The 17,425-nt window shown below is 32.7% G+C and overlaps 4 protein-coding genes across 7 annotated transcripts in view; 2 read left to right on the forward strand and 2 right to left on the reverse strand.

The window, feature by feature from the left end:
- LOC125065112 (pre-mRNA-processing factor 17) overlaps positions 1–11,215 on the forward strand; it is a 34,508-nt gene extending 23,293 nt beyond the window's left edge. Inside the window, exon 11 of the mRNA XM_047672547.1 lies at positions 11,019–11,215. Coding sequence (XP_047528503.1) covers positions 11,019–11,196 — 178 coding nt within the window. The 3' untranslated portion in view covers positions 11,197–11,215. The remainder of the gene's footprint in view (positions 1–11,018) is intronic.
- On the reverse strand, positions 11,211–13,109 carry LOC125065113 (5-aminolevulinate synthase, nonspecific, mitochondrial). Of its 2 annotated transcripts, XM_047672549.1 has the most exons (2): positions 12,953–13,108; positions 11,211–12,864 (listed from the first exon to the last, which is right to left on the reverse strand). In XM_047672549.1, exon 2 carries the CDS (start codon positions 12,857–12,859, stop codon positions 11,363–11,365), a length of 1,497 nt encoding a protein of 498 aa, XP_047528505.1. In that variant the 5' UTR covers positions 12,860–12,864; positions 12,953–13,108; the 3' UTR covers positions 11,211–11,362. The 2 variants fall into 2 exon arrangements, with proteins under 2 accessions (XP_047528505.1, XP_047528504.1); XM_047672548.1 differs by having other exon boundaries at positions 11,211–13,109.
- A 484-nt stretch (positions 13,110–13,593) lies between these two features.
- LOC125065239 (phosphatidylinositol-glycan biosynthesis class F protein) lies at positions 13,594–14,450 on the forward strand. The gene has a single exon (XM_047672751.1). The coding sequence runs from the start codon at positions 13,683–13,685 to the stop codon at positions 14,391–14,393; it is 711 nt and encodes a 236-aa protein (XP_047528707.1). The 5' UTR covers positions 13,594–13,682; the 3' UTR covers positions 14,394–14,450.
- A 126-nt stretch (positions 14,451–14,576) lies between these two features.
- LOC125065086 (protein GDAP2 homolog) overlaps positions 14,577–17,425 on the reverse strand; it is a 79,999-nt gene continuing 77,150 nt past the window's right edge. For 2 of the 3 annotated variants that reach the window (XM_047672510.1, XM_047672508.1), the window contains exons 11-12: positions 17,123–17,266; positions 14,577–16,531 (exon numbers count right to left, since the gene is read on the reverse strand). In XM_047672510.1, the coding sequence (XP_047528466.1) occupies positions 16,487–16,531; positions 17,123–17,266 (189 nt within the window). In that variant the 3' untranslated portion in view covers positions 14,577–16,486. The remainder of the gene's footprint in view (positions 16,532–17,122; positions 17,267–17,425) is intronic. The other variant, XR_007119601.1, reaches the window with a different exon arrangement.

The following is a 17,425-nucleotide window of genomic DNA, read 5'->3' on the forward strand; positions in this document are numbered from 1 at the left end:
TTGTAGAATGTTGGTATGTGTGTATTTATATGTTGATTGAATATTAATATAATTAATAATAATCAGTTATATGTGGTTATATATAATGATATATTTCCATGTATAATGGTTCACTGAGCCTCTTTCCACTTTTCCTTTAAGTAGATCAATGACCTAATTAACCTACTTTTCTACATCAGACAATCTTGTTTAATGTTCTTAAACTGTTAACAATAAATATATACTAGTCGCTTCGTGTAGTTTCACTCGCGTCAATTAAAACTTCTTCTTTCTTCGACTTATCCTTCTCCCCCTGGGTGGTATTGTTCTTGATAGTCTATAAATATTATTAATAAAAGGATAACGAATTATCTTTCGAATCAAATAAGTAGACAGATATACAAAAACCCTCTTCGCTTTGTAATAGTATATGTACAATGGAACGTAACGTAAATATGATATTATAATTACTATATCCGTTTGCGCATACGCGTCAGAGACCTTCGGAGAATTCACGATTCCAAAGAGTATCATGAAAGATAGTGTCTAAATGAGTTTCTCACTACACTAGTGTTGGCCAGTGCTCGAAATTCGACCATAAATATTGAGGAAAACAAACGAATTTGCACGCTTCGAAGATTTTTTTGTAAAATTACATAAAAGCTTGTCTGTTGACAAACCAACACAAAACTAAACAACGAAAAGAAAGAAAATTGCTATAACAGTGTAAATTTTTATTTTGACTACAGTAAGTCCTCTGGCTAACGAAACGGAAATTCACCCACACATACACACGTGCACACACTAACGCATAAAATTTACATTCATAAGTATAAGTATACTTTCTTAATCGCAGCCGACACTTGATTAGACGGATGCTCTTATGTAAGAAACTTATGGTTACTTATTTGTTATTACGAAATGTACTTACTTCCTACTATTTCCTGCTCAATAAAGTACTCATAGTCATCATACTTTTAAATGGGTATACTCTAATTGACTCAGTCTTAGATTTCTTCTCTTGAAGAATTTGATATTTTTCTCCCTTTGTGAATTGGTGACATACGTCTGACCGATGACCGTGACCGTACACGGTAGTCAAATTCAACGGAGATTAGCCAACTGCGCAGGAAATAAAATATTATATACAAGAGTGATAAACACAGGTACACTCTTGTAATATGTGATAGATTTAAGGTGTAGGGCCAAAGGAACTGTAATCAGTTGCAACTTCCATACTTCGTAGTTCAAACTGCTTTCTAGAATGTATAGAAAGAAAAACCCAATACCTTTTAATGGGCTTGAGGATTTAGTCCAGGACCCCGGGACCTGAAGCCTTATAACCTAACAAATAGACCAACGACGCAGCCAATGGAAATTGTACAAAACTTTGGAATTAAAAGTGTCCAAACCGCTTACCGCAGCAAGGTTATTCGGATTCTATTTTACAAACGTCGAAGGTCTAATTTTATATAGATATTGGTACATTTAAAAATATCTGCTGCATATTATTTAACCTAATTTTAATACAAAACAATAAATGACATATATAAATATATTATTTTAACCCAAGTGTAGCAGCGACTTAATAGGGGATCACTCGATCCGATTCTTCCGGTGGGTTCGGTCCCTAATTTATGTAGTGCCTTGGACGCGATATTATAATTCACAGGGTTATATATGATGCAAGTAGTAGTAGGTTAATACGCGATTTAGTTTATCAAAGACTTACTCGAATCTTGTTTCCACCTTATAAGTCTACTGCTGTCGATATTCTGATATTTTAACGATTTGCATTTTGCTTAATATGTGTTTGCTCTCCTATTATAATATTACTAAAAAAAAACATCAATAATAATTATTGATATGTTAGTATGTTATAAATTTGTTTTACTTGGTGGTAGGGCTTTGTGCAAAGCCGTCTGGGTAGGTACCACTCACTCATCAGATATTCTACCGCCAAATAACAGTACTCTGTATTGCTGTGTTCCGGTTAGAAGGGTGAGTGAGCCAGTGTAATCACAGGCACAAGGGACATAACATCTTGGTTCCCAAGATTGGCGGCACATAGGTGATGTAAGGAATGGTTAATATTTCTTACAGCGCCTTTGTCTATGGGCGTGGTGACCACTTACCATCAGGTTGTCCATGTGCTCGTCCGCCAACCAATGCCATAATAAAAAGAGACCGTTGATTGTCGATTTTTGAGTCTTAACATTAATACTATCAATTAGCAATGCTATTAAGTAACATGCTTTCTTGCTAGAAACTAGCCTTTATTCAGTTAGCTGTAAGGTCTTATTTCTGTCACTGTACTTTTTTATAGCTTCACTTTTATGTCCACCCAATTTATGTTTACTCATAAAAATTATACCAAACAGTTTTTTTTCTAAATCATCTGATCTGATTACCGAAGTCGTATTACGTGTATGTGTTATCGTTATCACAGAATGTGTGTTAGTTTTATAGTATAGGGTATCGATAAGAGTGACCTTGAACTACAATTATTCAACTGTGTATTTAAACTGATAAATGAAAACTGGTTTTTGACGTAAAACTTTATTACATACTAGTATAACAATATCTTGTAGTAGATATTTTTATAATATAAGTATTCTGACGGGTGAATTGGCCACCTAATGGAAATTGGTTACCAATATTGGTGTCGTATGAAATATTAACATTCCTCTTGTCGCCAGTGTGTCACCAACTTTGGGTTGACACCAACAAATATGTTATGTCCTGTGTGCCTGTAGTTTACTCACTCAACCAGAACACAACAATACTAGTTATTGCTAATTGGCATTAAAATATGTTATGACATCTACAAGATGGTAGACGGGCTTGCTCAAAGTTAATTTAATCAAGCAATTGAAGCAAGTAAATTATTTGTAGGTGTCGAATTTTATTATAAAAAATCCGCAAAAACATTTAAAGATAAATCAAAGTAACTTTCAAGTTTTCTAAAATTGAATCAATAGTGTTTGATAGATTTTGTTTTGAATTGGTACATATGGTTTATTTCCTCCTCTCCTCATAGAGCTAGAGCTCAATATATTTTTAAACTCTTATTAATAACTGAAATATTATGGTAAACATGATATATAGTGCTTTAAATAAAAACAAAAAAAGATTTCACCCTTATTATACTATAAAGTGTTGAAAACATCGTTTCAAATGTAGAAATATATAAATATTGAATAAAAATAAATATTGGACAACATCACATACATTACTCTGATCCCAATGTAAGTAGCTAAAGCACTTGTGTTATGAAAAATCAGAAGTAACGACGGTACCATAAACACCCAGACCCAAGACAACATAGAAAATTAATGAAATTTTTCTACATCGACTCGGCCGGGAATCGAACCCGGGACCTCAGAATAGTGTACCCATGAAAACCGGTGTACACACTACTCGACCACGGAGGTCGTCAAATATATGATATGATAATGATGATTTTCATTCAAATCCACATTGAAATCGGTCAAATATCGATCTCACGTCAACATTACGTTTAATACGTTTGCAGTTTTGCCACCTTTAATTTGGTGGTCCTTTCGTAAAAATCAGAGTCGAATTGTAAATTTCAGTATATCATAAATAATATAATCATTTTCATCTTCAATAAATCTTTGCTTTTTAAGTGTAATATGGATGTCGGCCATTTTTATTGGTAGCTGATGAGAGATTACACTGCGACAATTCATATGTTATCTTTTCGATAAAATAGTTTTAACATGTCCAATATAACTTCAACCATCATTTATCTTAAAACCTTCAAACAAAATTCAATCCTTATCCACGTGACTGGGTCACAATACAATTGTCCTAAAAACGTTTGAATTGACTTTTATTGAAATTTGAACTGTAATACGAAGGGCATATGTCACACAATAACGTAAACATCGATAAGTATTTATATATTTACGTTTTATAGAAAACCGGAATATATTAAACGTTGCTGATTATCAGTCGAATAATTAATGAGTGGAAGATACCTCGGTAGGTCTGGCTAAATGGACTTGCACAAAGACATAATATTTTTTTTACAGAGTAACCCTTTATGTATGTTACCCTTTATGAATATCAGCTGGTTGATCTAGGCCATCAAACTAAAGAAAGATAAGCTAGGCTAATGCTAATGATCTATGTTAAAAACTTAGAACGTTTTTCGCACCGATTGTAATAATTTTCACATATCTAATATCATGATTGTTAAAATCACACAGTTTTCACTTGAGGAAGTGTTCAGTTTTTTTGTTTTCAGTTGTTCGCAAATAATCCAATGTGTCCATAGCCTTAAGGACAAAAAATTAGTTCTCTATCCCAACCATAGTAAAAATACGCGTAAATATGTAGTTCTAGTCCTATATTTTATATACTTTTAACTAATAAACTCCGAAAAAATGAGCTTAAGAAAAGATTATCATTTTCATTTCAAAATTTCACAAACAGATATACAAATACGATACATGTTTCTTATATAATGTTCGTATCATTGAGAACATTTTATAATGTTTATCGTTCAGATATAATAAAGAGCGCTGCCAATTTAGATTAGATAACGACCAACAACACGATGGGAAGTGCTGTTTTATTACCGCTAGTTCCTTGTCACCAAGGGGAATACATTTGTGTGGATATCAACACATTACATTACGATATCTATACAATATTCGGAATTTGGCTACCGTTTGAAACGTATCAAATATTCCAATCGATGAAGATCAACAAAACGTAGATACATATTTAATTCATTCCTTCGTCTCTGTTATATTATACAAAAAAACTTTCTTGATTAATATATCGTTACTTATAATACAACAAATTTATACTTGAGTATTTGTACTTACTGTAATCTTACTTCCAAAGTCAACTCGACATTTGACAACTTGGCGTAATCAAAGAAATTTGGGAGATATACCTGCAGCTAGATATACATTGCAATGTGATATTAATTTTACAAATAAACAACAAATCTATTAAGATATTACAATGTATGGTTATATATCTATGGTTTTTAAGGTATCTCTCTTGACGGCGTCATGTTTACGTTTAAACTGAAAACGATCTGATTTTCTCGATTTTTATTTTCGAGTTTTACTTTGTGCCATGAATATATCTCAGCTTCGTGGATGAATGTACTTAACTACAAAGTATTACGAGTTAATTTGTATTAAACAATAATTAGCTGCAGAATGTCCACGTGGATCGTTCAGTGAACTTTCTTCCTAGTTTTCATTACTGATGCCAAACCTTTGTATGTCAAGCTTGCACGTGTCTTTACAATGTATTAAAATATTTTTTAGCCTCCAAACCCTTTGTATGAAGTTATCATTGTAAAATGATATCAATCATTTCGTTATATTCTGATCGAGTAGTTAAGTTATTCATTTACACAAGCTCTGATAGGTATTAGTTAAATATTGTAAGTAGTTTAAAGAGGCTTGGTTTCTGTTAAGTTAAATAAAAATGTTGCGGCGGTTTGTGTCCTAATCTGAGTTATAATAGATTTGAAATGTGAATCTTTATAATGTAGACAGAAATTGCCAGTGTCTTGAATTATGCTGCTTATCCAGGAATATAAATACATAAACATCACCCATACATACATACATACACAATACATCTGAATATAACTTACATATCCTGTCTAAGCTGTCTAAGATATCTGATAATCAATCGAATTCAAGCGATGTTTTAAGGTTAAGCTGAAGATTTTGATTCTATGAACGGAAACAAATTTATATACGGAAAATTTCTTGAAATTCTTGAAATATTTGTGATGTTTTAGATTTGTTTAAAATATATCAAAGTAATGCAAAATCTAATGAAACGACTTGATCTCATTGTATGTTCTATAGTAATAACGCACACGATTGTAATCACTCGTGAATAGATTATATTTAGACTTACTCAAAATATTATTCTTGACGGTCTCGTGATTATCAAAGTGTCTAAATATAACGCTACGTTTAAACGTCGAATGAAAATATTTCGTTTCGTCACATTGATCTTTTTAGTTTCTTTCTGCTTTCAAAGTAACTGTTGGAATTATTTTCGTTTTTTAAATACTACTTATAACTACTAAGTCGCAATTATGGACACGTTTATTTATCGGATCATTGTCATTGGCAGACGAAATGGTAACGTTTAATTTCTTTTAGGAACAAGGTCGATGCGTTGGCGTTCTCTTCGATATATGGGATGCGTTATGGTTTACGTTTGGATTGTTTAACTCTTCTATACTATAATAATATTGTCTATGAGATCATTGAATTATTTTGAGTATACCAATTATAACATAAACGTTGGACGTTATAACGGATTAAATTCTGGATTTAGATTCTTGATCGTAATGAAATGCAGACAATAATATACTTAACAATATACATAAATTTTAACTCATTTTGAATATAGAATATATTTTTTTTATAATTAAGACATTTTTCGATAATAGATTCGACAAGATACTTTGATTTAACGAAAGAAGATGACACGACGAAGACACTTTATATGTGAGTTTGAAGATCTTAAGATCTGACAAATAACAATATAGTAGCATCAGTTGTTATTGATTTACTTTTGGTATTTGCATAGTTTTATACTGCATTCGAAAAAAAAAACCAAAAAAAATGAATGTGTAATACTTATTTATACGTTTATGTTCTATAATGTATTTACATATTAGCTATTTTGTTCAACTAAACGCATTTAATGACGTCAAGCGATAAATTCTCGAAACACGTGTAAGACAGTTAAATATCAAAATTAACTTAATTTTTCTAACTCTTTAAAAAACTTTTAAATATTATCAATACGAAATGTTTGTGTGATTGGATGTATGTTACTTAATTACGTTCGTACTACTGAACGCATCCTTATCTAATTTGATATTTAAAATGTTAAACCGAAAGCCGTCTGGCATGTAGAATTTGCCTCTGTTGCAAAATTAAAAAAATAAATAAAGTAGTATTTGTTTGCAAAAGGTTATTAGTGAAAACACACAATACAATTAGTGAGTTTATCGATAATAGTACACCTTGGGAAACGGGAAATGAAACCATGGCATCCTGTTAATTTCTTTGTGTAAAGACAATTACGAACTGATAAAAAAAAACATCTGACTTTCTTCGCCGGCTCTTCTCAGGCCGACGTATTTTCTTATACGAACCGGTGGAAGTTCTTCATTTGACAATCAATTAGTGTAATGCTTCTACATTGAATAAATGATTTTGAATTTGGAGTAACAATAGGCTTATAGGTATTTTATTTACCCCCAACGAAGAGGAATACAATACCTAATCAGGTATTGTATCGGGATAAACCAGTTGTAGTGCGTTAGTCACATAATAATTATTATAATACGATTGTTATTTACATAAATAATCTTTTTGTAAAACAAACAAATAACATTTTAATTGGTTTGTGTTCGTTTTTATTAATGCAATATCAGCAGTTATCGTGCTTTCGGCTACAAGATAACTTCAGGTTATCGTCCACTCGGCAACCACAGGTTTTTATCAATGGATATAATAATTTTATATAATCCTCCTCGGAAAGTCAATTCAATGTGAAGAATTCTTGTCTGCAATATCAGCTTTGGTAACGATTTAAAAAATAAAATAAAATCGTTTTGCCAAATAGTATTTACCTTTTTTTGATAACACAAAGAAGTTAATATGTTTCATTAATTATGAAAGCAATGTCGTTAAAATGATAATTGTACTAAATAAAATGTTGCAAATAATTTATGATAATTTTCGAACGTGTCAAATTGTGACACTTATTGAGTTTAGTTCGATAAAAGTATAAGTATATAAAATTTCACAATTTAACTTTATACTTTACGTATTCAATACGTTTTAATATATATATACCTTTATTCATCGTGAAACAAAGAATGTTCCTTTTTTAAATTAATCGTAATTGTCAAAATGGAAATAATGACAATTGGTATTATTGTAACTACGACAATACGAAGCGTGACAAGGTTTGAGTTCCGATTTTTTTTTTTTTTGGTTGTCATACACATTGACGCCGTAAGTAATTTTAATCATTCTATACATTGCCAATGCGTCACCAACGTTTGAAACTAAATGCTATGGCACATAGCATCTTAGTTTCAAACTGTTCAACTGAACAATTGTTCCTGTAGTTACACTGGCTCACTCATCCTTAACACTGGTATACAATAATACTAAGTATCGCTTTTTGGCGGTAGTATATGTTATTAACCTTACACTAAGCCCTAACACAAATGAAAACCCCAAGAACATGCATTCATGGTTTATTCTGGAGATGGTGATTAATAAGATAAATATAAGTATATTTTTAAACGTTTTTAAATAATTTAAATTAATATTAATAATGCATAATACATATATACATTCATTTCGAACACGTGGACTACTTGGACGTTATTTATAACGTATATTTTAAATATCGATCAGATATTTATTTTGATAGCAAGTCGATAATTGACAGCTTTAATGAGATGGTTGATCCAATCCAATGGGGTCATGACTGTTTTTAGACGAAACGTTAAAGTTCCCGTTTCTTGATTTGGCAGATCCTGTTTATGTTTCTTTTCCCAATTAATGTATTTGTTATCATATATCACATATTACCGAGAATTCTCATCCTATTTCGTAGATGCACGTGTAAATTATTATTATTTTGCCTGGGAGAATCTAAGCATATTTATTAATTTGCACTCTGTTGTTGCATATATTTGGCTAATAACTTTTATTTCGTATCAAATTGTGTCTTTGAATCGAATTATTTGCGTGAATTTTATGCGAAGAAATTATTATATATTGAAAACTTACATCGAAGATCCCGCGATTTGTTATTTTTGTTTTTTTATCTCTATCCGAACAAAGGATTGAGCGATTTCATGAAGTACACCTTATCGAGTTATTCTAATTAATATCAACATCCTCGTCGCAACTAGAATCGATTGAATAATAATCCTGATGAGTCTTATCTCATGTTCGCTTAAGTTCAAAAAGTGTTTTGAGTTTTGTTGTTTACTTAATAAGTATTGTGATACCAAACCATAAATGTATTCGCTATGAATAGTTTTACACAGTCTATATACCTAATGTTATATGTCATAAAACTAGATTTAATTATTGTTTTAGGTTTTAACAATCATATTTCTTAATAACATTGTAATTGCGAAAGTTTTGTATTATGGATCTTTGTTAGTCAATCATGCCGGAACGGTTGAACGGATCTGGATGGTATTTGGCACAGATAAATAATTACAAAACAATTTTTAATCATCTTTATGGCCGCTAGTATTTTGTAAATTTTGGAAACAACCTGAATATATAACACACGTATAAATTATACGCTATATTGAAAAACAAAATCATAATTTTTTCTGACACTGCTTTATTTTAGTCTAAAGATCGTTCCGCGCATAACAATTTCAATTGCATGTAAAAAAAAAAATAGAAAAAAGAGCAGATAAAAAAAATAACGCACACACTATATATTTAACGAATGCGATATTTAGATATAAGTAGGAAATGTTTAAGTTATCTTGGTACCGAATCACGATTGATCGGTTTTTATTGAAATTAATTAGAGGAAGGGGTTTTTGGATATGAGAGTAAATATGCCCCGGAATGGGATATAGTATAAATTTTGAGATCCTATGAAATTACCAACAATGAATTATATTTGTAAAAAAAAAAACGATTTTTTATATGATTCCTGTATCATCGAGTAAACTTTAGCAAATACAGTTTTAATTTATGAAGGAATAATAACTTCCATTATTCATGGTATGGATACAGACTTGATTACATGGTACATGGTATGAACACGATCATAATTTTAATAGAACAAAATAAGTATCAACATTGGTAACTTCAAGTAACACAAAAGAAATGTGACTTTTTTATGATCGTTCGGAAATAACGATAAACAGTTTTTATGAAACCGACACACTTGAATATTATCATGTAATGATCGAATTGATCATTCTAATTTGTGTAACTGGTTCGCCTTTACTGTAGAGGTCAGGTTGTAATCGGCATTATAAATCAGTTCAATATGATTTATTTATTGCTAGCTGTTCGTTTTTTTATTAGTAATAATGCTTAATAAGCTAATGTTTATAAGTCAGAGTTATTAAAAAAGTAGCCTATGCCCTTTTCAAGCAATTTAAAAATATAACTAATATATTTATTAAGTTGGTACAGTGTAATGTGTGAATGAACATTCGTATAGAATTATGGATATAGGATGCAGGATACGAATGAAATAAACATACGCAAGAATTGTATTCGATATTCAAATTTAATTAATCAAGTTCCTTTATTTATTGATGAACGGTGAACTGATTACTCAACTACATTGTTCTGTTAAATATAGGCTGATCTAATTTTATTAAAAACTGATTATAAAGTAGTTATCTACGTTATTTGTTTTGTATGTTTGTAAAGCCAAGTTTTGAATATTTTTCGAAACAAGATAATATAATATAATTGTAATTTTTGACCACTTGATATAACGATTTTGTTTTTATTAACTCGCACTTGTCTCTATTATAAAGCAATTATTATCGATTAATTAATACAAACAAATTACTCAATCAAATTATAAATGTGTGCGAAATATATTACGTGACCTTTGCATATTTTTTACTGCATAATTAATGTTTCATGCTCATTAAGCATTTATCTTCTGCATGTCAAAAAAGATAATTCAAATTTCGAATGTTACTTTGCAAATGCATTCTTCCTAATTATTTCATTGTTTTTAAGTTCTTTGTTACGATATATAATTAAATATTAAGAAAAATGCAGTACGTTAATTTTTTGCGTAATTTTCAATTTTATAGCTATCAATGCTGGCTTATTTGTTCTTATGCAAATGATTTGTAAATTAATTGAATTTGTTACGATAATTATCGATTACGCTTTATCAGCATGAGTAGCTATCGAGAATTTACTAGATCTGCTCGACTGTTTATGATGTAAGTTTGTGTGTTATAATTGAGTGTTTTTTGGTTTCAGCTATCTCGTGTCAGGCGACGCCGATGGAAAGTGCTACATTTGGGACTGGAAGACTACGAAGCTGTACAAGAAGTGGAAGGCTCACGACGGAGTGTGTATCACGTCGCTGTGGCATCCGCACGAGCCCAGCCGCCTTCTCACCGCGGGCTGGGACGGTCTCATCAAATACTGGGATTAAATGATAACAACAAATACGATATGATTGTTTTAATAACCCCTACCTTTAAACCACAAACCATAAATAACGACTCAAATAAACTTTGCAATATTTTAACATTCCTTTTTTTTTAAATTATGTCAGCTGTCTGCTCGATTAGGTATAAGTATTCATCTATTTTATGCGTTTACGCGGCTATGGGATACTTGAAGGGCTCCTCGTAGGCGATGTCGACCTTGTACTCCATACTGCACTCGCGACAGGCGCCGTTCACCATGAACTGGTTAAAGTTTATATTGTTTTCGTGGAATGATTCGATGAGGGCAGTAATGAGGCTGTCGATCATTTCCGGCGTGTGGTGCGGACCCGGCGCGAACCGCAGGCGCTCCTCGCCGCGGGCCACCGTCGGGTAGTTGATGGCTTGCACGTAGTGGCCGCGCTTCATCAGGGACTCGGCCACGAGAGCCACCTTATCCGCTCCCGTTATCGGCACGGGGACTATGTGGCTCACGGACGGCATCTGCGGCAGTCCGGCCACCAGCAGCGAGAGCTTCAAGTAGCGGACGATAGCCTGGTGCTTGGCTCTCATGTTTCTGCCCTCCTCGCTCGCCAGCAGCCTTATAGCCGCCAGAGAGCCAGCCAGCACGGGCGGTGGGAGTGCCGTCGTGAATATGAACCCTGGAGCCAGCGATCTCACAGTATCTACCAGTAGAGACGATCCAGCTATGTAGCCTCCGACGTTTCCATAGGCTTTACCCAGTGTACCAGAGACAATATCGATGAGGTTTTCGACGCCTCTCTCTTCACCTATCCCGGCACCGTGTTTTCCATATAAGCCAACAGCATGGACTTCATCTACGAAAGTCAGAGCTCCGTATTTATGAGCTATGTTACACATTTCTTCTAGGGGACAAATAGCTCCACTCATAGAGTGGACAGTCTCAAAAACGACTAGTTTTGGCACACCGGCTGGTGATGAAGATAATAATTCTCTTAGGTGACTCGGGTCATTGTGTCTAAATATATGTTTAGGTGCCCGGCTGTTTCTTATTCCTTGTATCATCGAGGCATGGTTGCCAGCATCAGAGTAAATGATGCAACCAGGTAATATTTTAGCTAAAGTAGAGAGAGTCGCATCATTAGCGACAAAGCAGGAACTAAAAATTAAAGCTGCTGGTTTTTTGTGTAGATTGGCTATTTCAGATTCGAGTTTTTCAGTCATTTGTGAGTTGCCAGCAATATTGCGAGTACCACCTGCACCCGTTCCATAGGACTTGATAGCAGAAATAGCAGCATCTTGTACAGCAGGGTGGCGCGAAGCTCCCAAGTAATCGTTAGCACACCACACAGTCACACGGCGGTTCTCGGCTCCTTCTAAAGCTTGCGGATACAAGCCGTCGGCCGCCAAGCGAGACACCTTTCTGAATATACGGTAGGAGTAATCCTTCTTCTTCGCATTAATTTGTTCACTGAAGAATTTATCATATTTGTAAGTGTTCACGCTCTCCACGATGTCTTCGGTCATCTCCTTCGGTGCCTCGGAGATGATCGAGTTCTTCTGAATGAAAGGGCATTTTGTTTCATCAACCCCGAGCGTGCGAAAACCTCGTGAAAATATAGGGCAGAAATTCCCATACTGTTTCACCAGTACGCTGCCGTAATTTCGCACGAAGGCTTGATTCATTGATCCTAAGAAAGGACAAGGCATTTTATGTAATCGATGACACTCACTCGAAACACTTACGACACAAGTATAATACAACAACAGTGTTTATACAATATTTAGATGACTTCCACGCCTACGTTGGCTCCCACTGTAGCCGAACGTCTCGCAGGTGTATAGATTGCAACTGGCGGTTCAAAACACTGCAGCCTTCATTTATAAAGTATGTGTCGTCATATCGATTAAGTTTCAATAAATGGTTGTGTACTTCCACTCCACGTATAATTTTTATTTTGATTCCGAATAGTGAATGTTGCCAAAAAAGATAATATGTCATTTTGGTGTTGTAACTTTGTAGAACATATATTTTTAGTAACCTATAATTATTGATTTCGTACTACGTTACGAAAAGTATGAAAGATTACTATTTTTATTCAAGTTTAATTGTAGTGTTATTATTACATAACTAAAGAAAAAAAATCATTAGATATAAAATTAAAGACGTCTTTTATCGACTTAGGAAATAATAATAGATCCTTAATAGTAAAAAGTAAAAAAGCCTTTTCGTAAAAAAGTGTTTCGTTTTCGGTTTTTTTTTTAAATTGTATAATTTTAGTATCTGTAAAAAATATGTGTATAATGAGAATTATTACACATTGAGATCTATAAGCTATTATATATATATTGTTAGTGGTGCACATGTATATCTGTATTCTTTAACCAGTTTGTAGTTATCTGTGTAAGGTGTTTCAATTTGACAGATGACACAAGATAATTTGTTTTTGATGTGGTTGATAAATTTATAAGATTGATTAGAATATTGCTTAACTAAAACAGTAAAACCATGTTTTCATTGAATAATCACTTAGAATTGAGACGAGTGACTATATCCAGTTTAGTAACGTGCATTTATTTACCAAGTATTGTCACCGTCATTTCGTATAAAGGATTATTATACTCAGTGGGAAATGCCTCTTCGCTCTATGTTTTAGTGCTTATATTCGTCGCGGAATTAATAAAATCATTTTACCTGAACTCTAATAATGATCTTCAAGTCAAGAAAAAAGCGAGCAAAAGTCGAGTCGGTGATATTGTTAAATCAATTGTTTTTCTACTGGGAGTAAAGTTTTGCTTTTTTATCGGAATTATATTATTCGGAGCACCGGTGTTAGAATACCATGAAGAAACATTAATCTTATCGAGTTTATTAACTCTACTAACAGTATTTCCCCTGATCGCCCATACTGGGGTGGAACTAGCAGTACAATTATTGTTTGGTGTGAAAACCTTCTCCCGGGACACTATCATAGCCATGTTAGTGAACAACGCATTGTTGACAGTATGCGGGGCGTGGCTCGGCGCAGTCGTTATTCCCTTGGACTGGAACACGCCCTGGCAACAGTGGCCAATACCATGTTATCTTGGAGCAATCGGTGGCTATCTGCTATCTAATGTTCTCACTGTGACTAAAGTTACGTTGATGTCAGCGGCCAATAAGCATCCATTCCTTGGCATATTTGTGAATATGATGAACAGACTTCATATTTCTAAGTAATTTTATATGTAGAAATATTGCATTTTTTTATTAAAATTATTGAAAGTATTTATAAAATAATAAATGATTGTTAAACAAATACCAACAGTTTTTAATTTTTTAATGCAAACTTACAAGTCCTTGATTTAAGTTGGTTGTATTTTCAGTTTTTCTATAATTAGAATGGCAAATAAAACTCATATGTAGTAAATTAATAACTTTATTTGTGTTTGTTAAATATGTACATAGCCTAATCTTTTTATAAAATATGAAACTTAACTGATTTTATCATCACATTGTTTAAATAACTCCTAAATTAGCATTATAATACAAAGTTTATGCCAACTCTCATTCACATTCAATTTGACAACAATATACTCTGCTAACAAAGAATAACAACGGTTGACACACCTAAGGCTTTGCGGTAAGTATTTAGTCATTTAATCAAAGACTGAAAACATTTGAATTTGTAATATAAATCTTATTACATACAGTGAATGCATTTGGGCTTCACTTACACTAAAATTATAACTACAATAATTGTTTATGGAAATGTGGCACATTCAGAGTGTTTGAAAAGTTATAAAAATATTTTTTGATTTTATAATAAAAAACCTTTTTGTTAACATCAACATAATTATTTATTATAAAAATATTTTTGTAACTACCGTCTTTATTTTTATATCAATTTCTGTTCCTCGATGTGACATTGAATTAGTAACTACATATTGCAGTGCTATAACTTGGTGCATACTAGTAATCACCCTGCAATTTATCTCACTATTGAATACAAATACGAGCGCCTTGCAATAATGGCAGTGGTATTGCATTGAGAAAAACTTTAATAAAACTTGGTAGAGAATTTTAGTTAAATCTTTATAATACTATATATTGCACAAGTTGAAGATCTTTAAAATATGTGGGAGTCGCCTTAAGATCACCAAACTTTATAGCAATAGCTTAATTTTGAAAGAATGTTACTTAGAAAATGACTCGGAATTGTAACATATTATGACCGATCTAGAATCATGCAATGTGCAACCATTACACAACATATGTACAGAACTACTATCAACAACTAGTATTTATTAATCTAAAAAATAAAACTCTAAACTCGTAACGAAACTCCTTCACCTTAATATAAATGTGGAAATTTGATTCCTTATTAAATTAAAATGTTGTAGTTGCTTTTCCATTTCCTGGAAGTGTTATTCAGTGCTTATACCTAAAAGGAAATATAATTTCAATACACACTTAAAATATGACGTCTAATACAGTTACCCTGTTCTGGTAATTACGAAAAATGATGTATTTTGGAATCAAAACTTTTATTGACGAGAAAAAATGATCTTATAGAATTAAAATATACTTTAAACTATATTTTCTTAGTGCTCAGCAACATTTATTATCTGTGCCATTTTTATACGACGTTATGGTTTCGAGAACACATCAATAACAAGATTGGAAAAAGAGCATCGAAATATCCACACATTTAGTTATCACTTACAAAATATAAAAATGCACTGCTAATACTAATTACCAGTTAAAATTTCAACAATCTTACGGATTTGCTGAATTTTCTATACAACCTGTAACTATCTATTGACAAATAAAAACAATATGATCGAACATTTTAATTGAAAATTATTGGATCAGTTAAATCAATAATTTTATTTTAGATAAAGTTTTGATATGTTGATTTTTTTGTCATTTTCTTTCAGAGTTGTATAGAAAACGCATACGTCTATAGACTAACCTTCTAACCTAACACTGGCCTGTCACTCGCCGCCATTTTTGAAACAGATTCAAATCTTTGGGTCCAAGTCGCCGAATAGAGAAAAAGCAATAAAGAAGTTTTTTTTTCAATCGAGTCTAGGCCGTCACAGAATTCAATTCACTTACATAAAATTGGCGTACTCGTTTATTTCCTTTATTCAATTCCTAACAAGGCTTAACAATATTTAAAGCTTGCCATACACGCACAATTATTGTAATGGCCAGCAACAAAAACTACAGTAGCCATCGAATCGGTCGAATACACAGCGTCATAGAGTTTTATTAATACAAATAAATATATAGAATAGGGAAACGACGGCGGCGCGGGGTCGAGCCGTCTACGTGTTGTTGGTGTCGGGCTGGAAGTAGTGCAGGCCGTTTATCTGCAAACAATTTAATTACCATTAGAAACAGTTTGAGCTATAACTTGACGTTTAATTGTGTCAATTTGAAATGTATGTTGATTATTTATAAATAAAATCCACCAAATTAAAGTCAACCACTGAGAGTATTTTTTGTAGCAAATAAGTTTTTCAGTGGGATACCAAATATTTTCCTCCCTCGGCGTATTTCAAAATAGTTTTTAATTGCATATAATTAATTACCATCAAATAATAAAATCGTTAGTGTTGAAACTTCCTCATGTTGTTTTCATGTCATCTGTGCACGCGCATCATAAATAATAACTCATATTTTTTTCATTAAAAGCCATAAGAATTATAAATTGAGTAATAAAATTACTCATAAAAGTATTCTCGATTTTAATAAAATTAGACATCTTCGGTGTGATGAGTGTGAGGAGTGTTGAATGAATAAAATAATTGCATTCCGACATATATTTAACAATCAATCCTCTGCTAAATGTTGCCTGGAAGAGATCGCTGCTTTATCGATGATGCCGTCTGTTCCAACACATGCATCTTTTTTTTTAATCCAAATAATATATAAATTAGTAATTAACACTAAAGACGTACCGTCATGTCGTACTCCGTGACGAAGGCGGGCACCTCGAGCTGGTCGCGCGCCATCACGGAGTACAGATACTCGACGCCCGGCAGGTTGTGCACCTTCGCCTTGATGGCGGGCGCCATGAACGTCGTGAACCACCACGTCATCATCTGCCGTACAGAGGGATGGTTACTGATATAAAATTACACAAGATAAATTGTATTTTCAATGTCTTTTAGGTGTTGTTTACTAACGCTGAAAATTTCACGATTAAAGGATTAACATCACTACATTATCAGTCGTGATGTTAATACTGTCAGTTTATGTCA

This window comes from Vanessa atalanta, chromosome 7 (assembly GCF_905147765.1).
Source record: "Vanessa atalanta chromosome 7, ilVanAtal1.2, whole genome shotgun sequence".
NCBI classification, from domain to species: domain Eukaryota; kingdom Metazoa; phylum Arthropoda; class Insecta; order Lepidoptera; family Nymphalidae; genus Vanessa; species Vanessa atalanta.

Coding starts and splice junctions, on each gene's coding strand:
- LOC125065113 (XM_047672548.1), bottom strand. CDS start 12,883: ATGCCTTGTCCTTTCTTAGGATCAATGAATCAAGCCTTCGTGCGAAAT.
- LOC125065239 (XM_047672751.1), top strand. CDS start 13,683: ATGTTTTCATTGAATAATCACTTAGAATTGAGACGAGTGACTATATCC.